This window comes from Oncorhynchus tshawytscha, linkage group LG06 (genome assembly GCF_018296145.1).
Source record: "Oncorhynchus tshawytscha isolate Ot180627B linkage group LG06, Otsh_v2.0, whole genome shotgun sequence".
NCBI classification, from domain to species: domain Eukaryota; kingdom Metazoa; phylum Chordata; class Actinopteri; order Salmoniformes; family Salmonidae; genus Oncorhynchus; species Oncorhynchus tshawytscha.
In genome coordinates, this window is record NC_056434.1 from 14,509,416 (window position 1) to 14,521,496 (window position 12,081).

Here is a 12,081-nt window from a genome sequence, read left to right on the forward strand (position 1 = left end):
AGATAGTGACAGAGATAGTGACAGAGATAGTGACAGAGATAGTTACAGAGCTAGTGACAGAGATAGTTTCAGAGATACTTTCAGAGCTAGCACAGTACTCAAGAAAGGAAAAAAGAACAGGCGAGAGAAGCAGATAGACTGGACTCTCATCCCCTGGAGGCTTTCGAAAGGTAACACTGTTCCAATATATCCTAAATCTGCTAAATTAAAGAAACCGACAAAGTGATTTTTTTATGGAAACAAAAATGTGCAAAACAAAAGTCCATAGGCCTATCCTGGGCTGAGAGTGGGGGGCTTTACTCACAACCCTGATTTCCTTTTTGAAAATGTTGCAGTTCAGTTCTGAACACCAAGTCAAGTTCAAAGTTTCTAGCTCTCTTGGTACACAAGACTGCTTATGTGCAAAGAGAATGTGGGTCAGGCATTAAAATGCATGAGCATTGTATAAGGAATGACGAAGTGCTGATAAGCACTGTTGGGAAGTACAAAAAAATGGTATAAAACAAACAAGAGTAAAAGGTCTTACAAATGGGCATTTACCTTTTGATTCTAAATAAAAGAGCTAAGCTGAATAAATGAAACGGCAGCCATTACTCGTTGTTCTTCACTATTTGAGATCCTGACGGCAAGATAGTCTGCTCTGCGCCATGCGGAACCAGGCCGACAAACTCGCCACATAGTTTACTGTCTGCCACCAATGTGACCAGTACAGTCGTATTCAGTGTCTCGACACAGGTGGGGGACAATGGAAGGGAGGTTCACAAGAAGTTGGTGACAGACTGACTGAACAAACAGGACATCCGAGTCACAAGAAACTCTACATTTGTTCAGCACCCATGTCTCAGAGAGATAATAAAAGAACAGAAAAGCAATACACTCCTGTCCAGAGTCTAAATGTGTAATCTCTGACACATCAAACGCAATTTCACAAACAACCATCTAGGCCATTGCCTAAGTCAAAAATACTATACTTTCAAAGGATTCTATATTTTTCTAACAAATTGTGATGCGTCAGTAGAGTAATATAGACAATCATTGTTCGATACAAATAACTGAAGAATGGTAATGTTTTTGTCTAGCATTTAACATGAGGACAAGGACAGTAAACCAGCCCGATTCATCATGTCCGACATTAGCATAACCTTGATTAACATTGGAAATTAAATGCTGTATCTTACCAAATGAAGCAGGCTTTGAACTCATACACTCTCAGGGTCATTTTATTTAATGAAGCTCTGAACCTAGATTACTGATTAGTAAATTCCTCTTTCATACCAATTGCTTTTGTAGATATTATGCACCAACTTTAATCTTTAATGAGATGTAAGAGCCCTTTAATGTTACATTGTGCCAGGCCATTAACGTCCAATTCAATGTAAAAATAATTATTCCATTCCAAGGCAATTTTCAGATTTGGAAGTGAAACTTTTTTTTGCATTTTCATTAAGATGGGCATATGGTCTTATGTTTTCTAGAGAAGAGAAAAAAAAGTTTAATTATTTTTTTGTCAAAGTTTTTTCCAGATATTCTTTCACTAGCCTGCTACTAAAATCTCTTGGAGGATGAATTCTAAATTCAGAGCCAAACGAGTTCATGACCTATAATTAAAAAACATTAACCTTCATTGGAATAGTTAGAAACAGAGATGGCCTTCCATTTTATATAAATGAGGAGGCAGTTGAAATGGCTCCACATTAGGGCTGTCTAAAAGGAGGTTGTGTTTCGTACAGTGAACATAGCAGACAATATTTTCATTTAATCAAATTCCCTGAGGCTTGTGCTCTGTCATGGAAAATGCCCATTTCCCGGGTTCGAAAAAAAAGGGGTAACTTTTATCAAGACACAAATCAATTACGTATATACATTTATTATGTCCTCTTAGTCTATGGCGGTCTCTCAATTACAGCATGTTACTGTGAAAAAACGTCAGTGTTTCCACAGCAACTGTCCCAATCATGGCATAGACCTGTAGTCTCAACCCTGTCGACAACTCAACCCTGTTTTGTTGAGGGTACAGTACATTCCTGTCCATGCTCATGTCATGAAGTACTGGCGAGAAAGAGGCATTGGTTTTTGACCTTCAGAAACAGGTCTCCCATTAAAGAGGCATCGGTTTTTGACCTTCAGAAACAGGTCTCCCATTAAAGAGGCATTGGTTTTTGACCTTCAGAAATGGGTCTCCCATTAAAGAGGTATGGGTTTTAACAAAACAGTAGAGTGCATTGTGTTATCCAAGGAATTGTAGATTTCATACACAGAGAAGTAGGGATGGCATTGCATGCGCCACTCTCATGAAACATGAAATTAATTACGAGCGCATAGAGGGATGCTGAGTTGTACACACCCAGACCAAGTGACCGTAAAGTGCTGTCCAATTTAAATTGAAATCTCAATTAATGTCAAATGACTAGATAGATAAACTGGGAACAGATTTAGGACAGTTTGCTGCTGCCTGTGTGCGAGGGGCCAGTGTGGTTTCAATGCAGAACCCCATTAGAGAAACACAATGCATAACACTTCATTCAGCGCCTAGACACCGATGTCATATCTTCATATCTGAAGCCTTAAAACAATTAAACAGGAATTTCATTTTTACTGGAGCTAACAAATGTAACTTTTCATTACATTTTTGTAATTTTTGAGTTACAAATACAAGAAATCAGCTACAGTAGAAATGCACAACAAATTGTACTAGACATAACAGCAGTACCAACAGAGGAGGAAGAAACCCTTTGGGGACAACCACTACCTGTATATGTACTGTTTGAACCATGAGAAACATGGCACTTTTACAACCTCGCTTTTTCTAACCAGCAAAAACATGAATTCTACATCAATAACAAATACAAATGTACGTATTTTAACGTTTCTTTAAACTGCTCTAAAATCGGCTACTTAGTCCTTAAAGGGCAGTGGTTCTAGTCCTGGAGTCAGAGGACGTACATATATATATATATATTTAAATCGGTCCATTGGTGAATGTGAGCAGAGCATTGTGGGAAGAAAACATGCGATTCATTCCAGTTCTCTCCCCTTGGCCATCAGTTTTGGCATTGAGCCAAGTGATGCTTCTTCACTTTCAAAGGTGTGAGGTTAAAGCATGGGAACTCATTATTACATTGTGAAGGCGGTTAAAGTTCTGAATTTTCTTATTCAATTCTTGTTTTAAAGTAGACAAACTATCTGTCAACACCAATTGATAATTGACTGTAGTTCAAGCTAGATTCAATTTAGCTTGAAAACCATTTGACACCACGAAACGGTTATTGGTAACTTGCTGCAATCATCGTCCCTGTGCCTTTGTCTTGGCTCTCGACACATCAAAAATGAAGGTCTTCCTACCATGAATGAGAAAATGGCGGACGATGTTGCTGGGCAGAGCAAAACCTATCCAACGCCACCTAGAGGAACCCCAAGCTACCATTGCACAGCCACAAACTCCAAGGTCATACCACCTCAAGCCGATTCTCATGATTTCAAAAATGTTCCCTTCGTCATAGACTTCAAAGCTTCCAAAAAAAACTACAATCATTGAGTACTATATAATCTGGTGTGTCCTCCCACACCAGCTACCACTACCATTTCCCTTCAATACTCCCCAATAACCTTAGTGAAACTAGGTCAGAAAGGAGGGGACCTTATGAGGAAAGCAGATATAACAAAGCATGGCATTAAGTTTAGTTTAGTAAGCAGAATGGAGGGCGACAGTATCAAATTGTATTATTTCTTAGAGTAAATCAGTCAGATAGCTTTCCGTGTGGCACAGCTAATAGCTATTCAATTTACTCATAAGTTACATAGCAATGACAACATGCGAAGCCCTGTGAGGAGAGTACATATGAAAATACGGATGACAGTGCCATGTCAGTGGCTGTTCAACTGATGACAAGGGAAGGTCCTTATATAAACCAATCATTTTCAGCGCATTTCATCCACTCTATGCCCAGTGATTTTTTACAAATGTAAATTTAGCATTTATAAAAATTCCAGAGCTTCGCATATAAAACTCGGGCAATAAGAAAGATGTTTAAGAACTACAAATATGGTTCCAATCTAAAAAATATACAATTTCAAACCATAGATAATTCCCCAATAAAACTAATCGATTTGGGCATTAAGATTTACATAAAGCAATCTCCTTAATAAATGTGTGCTTAGGTAAGACTTGATTATTCAAACTACTAATTTTGTAACGGACACTGCGATATGAAATTACAGTTATCCGGGAATATGTTGTTAAAATGCATGTAATCATTTTGTATAGATCATTTTTACATTTTAGTCATTTAGCAGACCAGAGAGACTTACAGGAGCAATTAGGGTTAAGAGCCTTTCTCAAGGACACATCGACAGATTTTTCACCTAGTCGCCTCTGGGATTTGATTACTCGCCCAACGCTCTTAACCGCAGGGCTACCTGCCACTCAAGATCAGTTAAGAGATTATACTTTGATATCTCTTACTGAGGTCAATATCAAATCAATTCAAAGAAATGCAACCGTGATACAGCAATACACCAATCAATACACTGATGCATCGTTATACTATTTGGATTGAATTTGTGATGCAAATTGTATCTGTGGCGTAGAAATCAAGTGAAGAAGTAGCCATTTCAATAGTTTGTATTTGAAGATGTAGAGCAGGGTATGTCAGTGTATCCGATTCCTCACTAAGGCCCCTTACTTGTAAACGCCGAAGCCATACTAGCCTATTCTTCTTTTAATCCTTCCTATGCATCTGATTTTCTAGCCTCTCTAATATCACATAATATAAACCACATCACAGATAGTTGGAAAAACCTTCTAAGATCAACAACCAAACAATATTACATATGTACTGTTTTAATTCATACATTTCTGTAATTGGCTATTTTGTTTTCAATCAACAGAAAGTTTTCCTGAAGTCATACAAATAAAACAACTATTACATGTATATTACATGTTGTTACATCCGTTGTTGGAATGAGACCAAGGTGCAGCGTGGTAAGTGTACATCTTTATTTATTTATTTTGATGAACACCAAAAAAACAACAAAAGATAAACGAACGTAAAGTTCTGCAGGCTACACAGCAACTCACAAAATCAAGATCCCACAACTGAAGGTGGGAAAAAGGGCTGCCTAAGTATGATCCCCAATCAGAGACAACGATAAACAGATGCCTCTGATTGGGAACCATACTAGGCCAACAAAGAAATAGAAACATAGATTTGCCCACCCAAGTCACACCATGACCTAACCAAATAGAGAATAAAAAAAGTCTCTAAGGTCAGGGCGTGACACATGTCTATTGCTTTTTCATCACACATTTTTATTTAAATGTTAAGGTGAATGAGGTTTTTTTTTTTTACAATTCTGCTTACAGCATTCTATGATTGCTATGGGAAATGACAGATACTTATTCCAACACCACTTAACAATTGGCTTTAAAAAACGAACCCAAGTACTACTATTGCCAAAGCCACTAGGTTATCAATGATGTATACAACTTTAATCCTCTTTATAGAAGTATACAGGAGACTCATGTACCTCTCACATGATTTTGCTTTTTGTGTAGGAATCCGCAAAGGTCACTGTTATGTGACAAGGAAGCAAATTCACTGTCATCCAAAAAGCTCCACTTGGGCTTCAAACAGTCATTTCTGCAATAGCCAAGACAAGTTCTTTCCAGTTCTACAAAAGTAAGGCGGTCTTGAAGCCACAGGAGGTTTGTGGCACCTTAATTGGAGAGGACGGGCTCATGAAAATGGCTGCAGCGGAATTGGTGGAATGGTATCAAATACATCAAACACATGGTTTCCATATGTTTGATTCCATTCCATACGCTCCGGTACGGCCATTATTATGAGCCGTCTTCCCCTCAGCAGCCTCCTGTGCTTGAAGCAGCCATGGATGGATTGTGTTGCACTGGAATCCATTCTGAATACGGTGTTATGTTCGCTCATCAAATCAAATCAAAATGTATTTGTCACATGCCTTGTAAACAACAGGGTGTAGACTAACAGTGAAATGCTTACTTAAGGCCCTTCCCAACAATGCAGGGAGAAGAAAAAGAGAAAGGAATAACTAATTAATTCAACATGCTCCAAATATGTAGAAATATTTCATTTTATTTATTTTGTTTCACCTCTGTACTCTGCCATGAAAAAAATCTCTTGATTTTTAAGGATATTTTTTATATTTTTTATTTATTTAACCTTTATTTAGCTAGGCAAGACAGTTAAGAACATATTCTTATTTACAATGACGGCCTACCCCTAACCCGGACGATGCTGGGCCAATTGTGCGCCGCCCTATGGGACTCCAACCACGGCCGGTTGTGATACAGCCTGGAACCGAACCAAGGTCTGTAGTAATGCCTCTAGCACTGACATGCAGTGCCTTAGACCGCCGAGCAAATCGGGAGCCCTAATTTGAGAAATTAGCTCATAATCTATACACATCATCTTCATAAATTGTGGGAAAACTTACCACAAAAGCTTGTTTTTGACAGAAAATGGCTCTCTAAACATTACAAGGAATTAAGTCTGATTAAACCTTTCTAAGTTCTACTGGCATAGTTCCAATGCTTAGAATATTGCAAGTCCCAGCACAAACACTTTCACAAGAGTTCAAAACTTATGGAATCTCCTTCTTAATGTCTTCACGCTATTATTGATCTTTACCTTCTTTCTTTTATTAACTAATTGGAAAGAGCTATTTCATGTTAAAAAAATAATTCCTACAGCTCCAGAACAAAATATCCAAACATCAACAGTGCTCTGGAGTGAACTGAGGAGTGAACTGAGGAGATAAAATGAAACAAGTGTGTGATATTCTGTGAGACCAAAACGTTGCTTGTCAATAGAATGACATGGTTTATGGTAGAGCTGTGTACATGTAACTGCATGTATTAAGCATTTTAATCAGAGTTTTGCTGTGATATGTATCTTAGTGGAGATCGCTATAGTTTTAGTTTATAAGTCACATTTAGCCTAGGCATGCAGTATTTTATCTTACTTCAAATGCAACTTCGTAATCAAAAACTACAAACACAATGCATGTTGAACGCAATGTGAAAACGTTGTGAATGTGAAACCTGAAAGCCTGGCTATATGTCATAAATCAAGTTAAATCATGCTTTGAGGGGTCTGTTTTTTTTACACAGGGAGATGTGATAATTGGGGTAAAAACAACAAGAGTTATTTAAGTGATTTAATTAGGCCTAATGAATAGAAGCAACCCCTGGGATAAATAACTAAAACGTGCAGGTCAAATGTATCTCCGTAAGAAAAAGTATTATGTTTTGTTAAAGAAGGAATTTAAACTTTTTCTAGGCCTAGTCAAAGAATGAACGTTACGGGGGAAACTTCATTGGGATAAGGTGAGCATGGTTATTAAGGGGCTTTTGAATGCGCTGGGCTATTTGTGGAGCCGTTTTTTTTAGCTTAGTCTATATGTCCGGATCTTTTGAAGCGGGATTCACGGATGATCTATCCAAAAATGTAAATTCACATCACTGAAAGTTGACTTGTACAATTCCTTACCTGTGGTTCGTGCTGTTCCAGTAGACTGCATATCTGTCTGATATTATTTTGCTGTCGTCCGCCCACACCGCGACCCAAGATAAGAGGGCAACAACCATAAGAGTCAACTCCATTTGAAAAGCTAAACAGTTCTTGTCCATTACGAGTACAGGGCTATATAATTCGTCGCGTTGTTGTCTATAAGTTATACTGATTCAACTACAGTGTTTTCCGCTGCATGTTCAAATGGACCTGGTGTTATTCATGATGCACGAGGTTGGTTGCGGTCCACATTCACATTCCAGGTGCTCTCGGCCGTAGTTTTTCGTCTTCAGTTGAAGATTTACAATGTAGACCCATGTAGCTATACATTCCCAATGGTGAGAACATTAGTGAGAAGTCCAAGCAGATGCAGCACTGACTATGACGTTACATTTGATTATGTTCCATGAAGGTTCATCAATGTGTGACTCAGCTCGTTGATCTCCTTTTGCCCTTACAATAACTATTAAAATCCATTTTCTTCAATAACTGTAAGTGATGAATGCCTTATTTGAACACATTGCGCGACATTCATCATATCTTGTTTGATATTCACTGACGCCAAGTATACAGTTGTTTGTCCTTTAAATCCATTCCTTTCCAGCATGGCATAGGCTACTTTCTAAAACTTTCCTCGTCGTAAATAGAACTTATGGTCTTCCAAATCAATATGCTTTTTATTCTAAACATTTGCACGTTTGACGATGTCCGTTCAACGCAATGTTTTTCGGTCCGTTTTGTGAGATGTTTCAGTCAAGCGACCGATTCTTGTTCTTTCAGAAGAAACTCAAAATATCACAATGTTGCAGCAGAGGGATATAAATCCAAGTCTCACAAGAAACGTCCTGCTCTTCTCCGCAACTATTTCATGTCGTCCGTGGTTACTGTCCTCAGTTTTATTCTCAGGCAAAAGTTATCAATATGATAAGTTGCCTTCTTGATACGTGTTTACTGCGTCATCCATGCAACGCCACTACCAAAGCATGATGTGGAGAAACTGGAACACCGCATCAATTGCGAAGTTGCTGCTGCTATTCCTGTGTCGTTTGGGGTTGCTGTGGAGAAAAGGCCAATTTCGCTTCGTGTCTGGTATCGCTCTACTGTCGTCCCTGTGTGTGGTGTACAGACCAGTGGAGCTGACATTATTTCCCCCCTTTTTAGTCACGGTGGTTTTTCTCTTGCGCGTCCTGTTCCTCCTTTAGCACATGGCTTGCTTCCTCTGGCCGCCGCACTCTCTCCATTCACGGCTCCTCCAGACAGCTGGGCGGGGCTGAGACACCGGCCAGATAGGAGCCCCAAAACTTCTAGGACCCTTCAAATTTCAGAAAGTTTCAGAATAGTTGTGGATACTGTTATCAGGTTATGAATAGCTTATAACTCTAGCCTACAATTATAGCCAAACATGTATATTTTGTATGTGCCAACTATTTGTATAAATTTTTTCATCCTGTAAAAATGGCTCTCAGGCTAATTAAATATTTTTACATTAGGATTTTCATCCACTTGTTATGGTGATGTGATTTAGTCATTTGCAAAATAACTGTTAAATTAATAATCTGTGTTTGTGTGTGTAGCAGCAGCATATGTGGTTAGTGTGAAAGTGTGTGTGTGTGTGTGTGTGTGTGTGTGTGTGTGTGTGTGTGTGTGTGTGTGTGTGTGTGTGTGTGTGTGTGTGTGTGTGTGTGTGTGTGTGTGTGTTGGTTATTCTATCCTTGTGGGGACTGGGGGATTTAGGGATTTAGGTATAGTAAAATGAGGAAAATTCTCCCTCTGTGGGACATTTCCTATGGCCCCATGAAAATACTATTTTCAGGTTAGATGTTAGGTTTAGATGTTAGGTTTAGCTGTTAGGGTTAGTTGTTAGGTTTAGCTGTTAGGGTTAGATGTTAGGTTTAGCTGTTAGGTTTAGATGTTAGGTTTAGCTGTTAGGGTTAGATGTTAGGTTTAGATGTTAGGTTTAGCTGTTAGGTTTAGCTGTTAGGTTTAGATGTTAGGTTTAGATGTTAGGTTTAGCTGTTAGGTTTAGCTGTTAGGTTTAGCTGTTAGGGTTAGATGTTAGGTTTATCTGTTAGGTTTAGCTGTTAGGTTTAGCTGTTAGGTTTAGCTGTTAGGTTTAGATGTTAGGTTTAGCTGTTAGGGTTAGATGTTAGGTTTAGATGTTAGGTTTAGCTGTTAGGGTTAGATGTTAGGTTTAGCTGTTAGGGTTAGATGTTAGGTTTATCTGTTAGGTTTAGCTGTTAGGTTTATCTGTTAGGTTTAGCTGTTAGGTTTAGCTGTTAGGTTTAGCTGTTAGGTTTAGCTGTTAGGTTTAGCTGTTAGGGTTAGATGTTAGGTTTAGATGTTAGGGTTAGATGTTAGGTTTAGATGTTAGGTTTAGATGTTAGGTTTAGCTGTTAGGTTTAGCTGTTAGGGTTAGATGTTAGGTTTAGCTGTTAGGTTTAGCTGTTAGGGTTAGATGTTAGGTTTAGCTGTTAGGGTTAGATGTTAGGTTTAGATGTTAGGGTTAGATGTTAGGTTTAGATGTTAGGTTTAGCTGTTAGGTTTAGCTGTTAGGTTTAGCTGTTAGGTTTAGCTGTTAGGTTTAGATGTTGTTAGGGTTAGATGTTAGGTTTAGATGTTAGGTTTAGCTGTTAGGGTTAGATGTTAGGTTTAGCTGTTAGGTTTAGCTGTTAGGGTTAGATGTTAGGTTTATCTGTTAGGTTTAGCTGTTAGGTTTAGCTGTTAGGTTTAGCTGTTAGGTTTAGATGTTAGGTTTAGCTGTTAGGGTTAGATGTTAGGTTTAGATGTTAGGTTTAGCTGTTAGGGTTAGATGTTAGTTTAGCTGTTAGGGTTAGATGTTAGGTTTATCTGTTAGGTTTAGCTGTTAGGTTTATCTGTTAGGTTTAGCTGTTAGCTGTTAGGTTTAGCTGTTAGGTTTAGCTGTTAGGTTTAGCTGTTAGGGTTAGATGTTAGGTTTAGATGTTAGGGTTAGATGTTAGGTTTAGATGTTAGGTTTAGATGTTAGGTTTAGCTGTTAGGTTTAGCTGTTAGGGTTAGATGTTAGGTTTAGCTGTTAGGTTTAGCTGTTTTAGATGTTAGGTTTAGCTGTTAGGGTTAGATGTTAGGTTTAGATGTTAGGTTAGATGTTAGGTTTAGATGTTAGGTTTAGCTGTTAGGTTTAGCTGTTAGGTTTAGCTGTTAGGTTTAGCTGTTAGGTTTAGATGTTAGGTTTAGCTGTTAGGGTTAGATGTTAGGTTTAGATGTTAGGTTTAGCTGTTAGGGTTAGATGTTAGGTTTAGATGTTAGGGTTAGATGTTAGGTTTAGATGTTAGGTTTAGATGTTAGGTTTAGCTGTTAGGGTTAGATGTTAGGTTTAGCTGTTAGGGTTAGATGTTAGGTTTAGATGTTAGGTTTAGCTGTTAGGGTTAGATGTTAGGTTTAGATGTTAGGGTTAGATGTTAGGTTTAGATGTTAGGTTTAGCTGTTAGGGTTAGATGTTAGGTTTAGATGTTATGTTTAGATGTTAGGGTTAGATGTTAGGTTTAGATGTTAGGGTTAGATGTTAGGTTTAGATGTTAGGGTTAGATGTTAGGTTTAGGGTTTAGGGTTTGGAGTTAGGGAAAATCAGATTTTGAATGGAAATACATTTTAGGCCCCCACAAGGATAGAATAACAAAATGTGTGTGTGTGTGTCCACATGCATGTATGTAATATGTGTGTGTGTGTGTGGTTTGTGAGTTGTGTGTGATTTTGAATGGTGTGTGTGTGTGTGTGTGTGTGTGTGTGTGTGTGTGTGTGTGTGTGTGTGTGTGTGTGTGTGTGTGTGTGTGTGTGTGTGCATATACAATTAATATACAAAACATTAAGAACATCTGCTCTTTTTCCATGGCTGATCAGGTGAATCCAAGTGAAAGCTATCATCCCTTATTGATGTAACTTGTTTAAGCCCCTAAAATCAGTGTAGATGAAGGGGAGGAGACAGGTGAAGGGGAGGAGACAGGTGAAGGGGAGGAGACAGGTGAAGGGGAGGAGACAGGATTTTTAAGCCTTGAGACAATTCAGACATGGATTGTGTATGTGTGCCAAAAGAACTGCAACACTGCTGGATTTTTCACACTCAACAGTTTCCTGTGTGTATCAAGAATGGTCCACCACCCAATGGACATCCAGCCAACTTGACACAACTGTGGGAAGCTTTGGAGTCAACATGGGACAGCATCCCTGTGTAATGCTTTTTCATCACCTTTAAGTGTCCCTGCCCCGATGAATTGAGGCTGTTTCCGAGGTCAAAAGGGGTTGCAATCTCAATAATAGGAAGGTGTTCCTAATGTTTTGTACAGTCAGTCACAGTTGTGATCTGCTGTCAATTAAGGGTTTCTCACTTGTCACTGTTTGTGAGTCCCATGAATCTCAAACTTCTCTTCTCTTTTTCCCTCTCTCTCTTTCTCTCTTTGGGCCTCTGTTCCTCCCCTGGAGTCAGTGAGCAGCGCTCCGATATCTCGAGGGCAAAGGAGAGAGCAAGTGTTCCAAACAACGTGTGATTCAGCACTGATAAATA

At 38.7% G+C, this 12,081-nt stretch overlaps 1 protein-coding gene across 1 annotated transcript in view; it reads right to left on the reverse strand.

Moving 5' to 3' along the window:
- The window catches only part of LOC112235415 (ephrin-A2-like), a 204,841-nt gene extending 196,052 nt beyond the window's left edge, over nt 1-8,789 (reverse strand). The window contains exon 1 of the mRNA XM_042323007.1: nt 7,524-8,789. Within this exon, the coding sequence (XP_042178941.1) occupies nt 7,524-7,663 (140 nt within the window). The 5' untranslated portion in view covers nt 7,664-8,789. The remainder of the gene's footprint in view (nt 1-7,523) is intronic.
- Nucleotides 8,790-12,081: the final 3,292 nt, after the last annotated feature.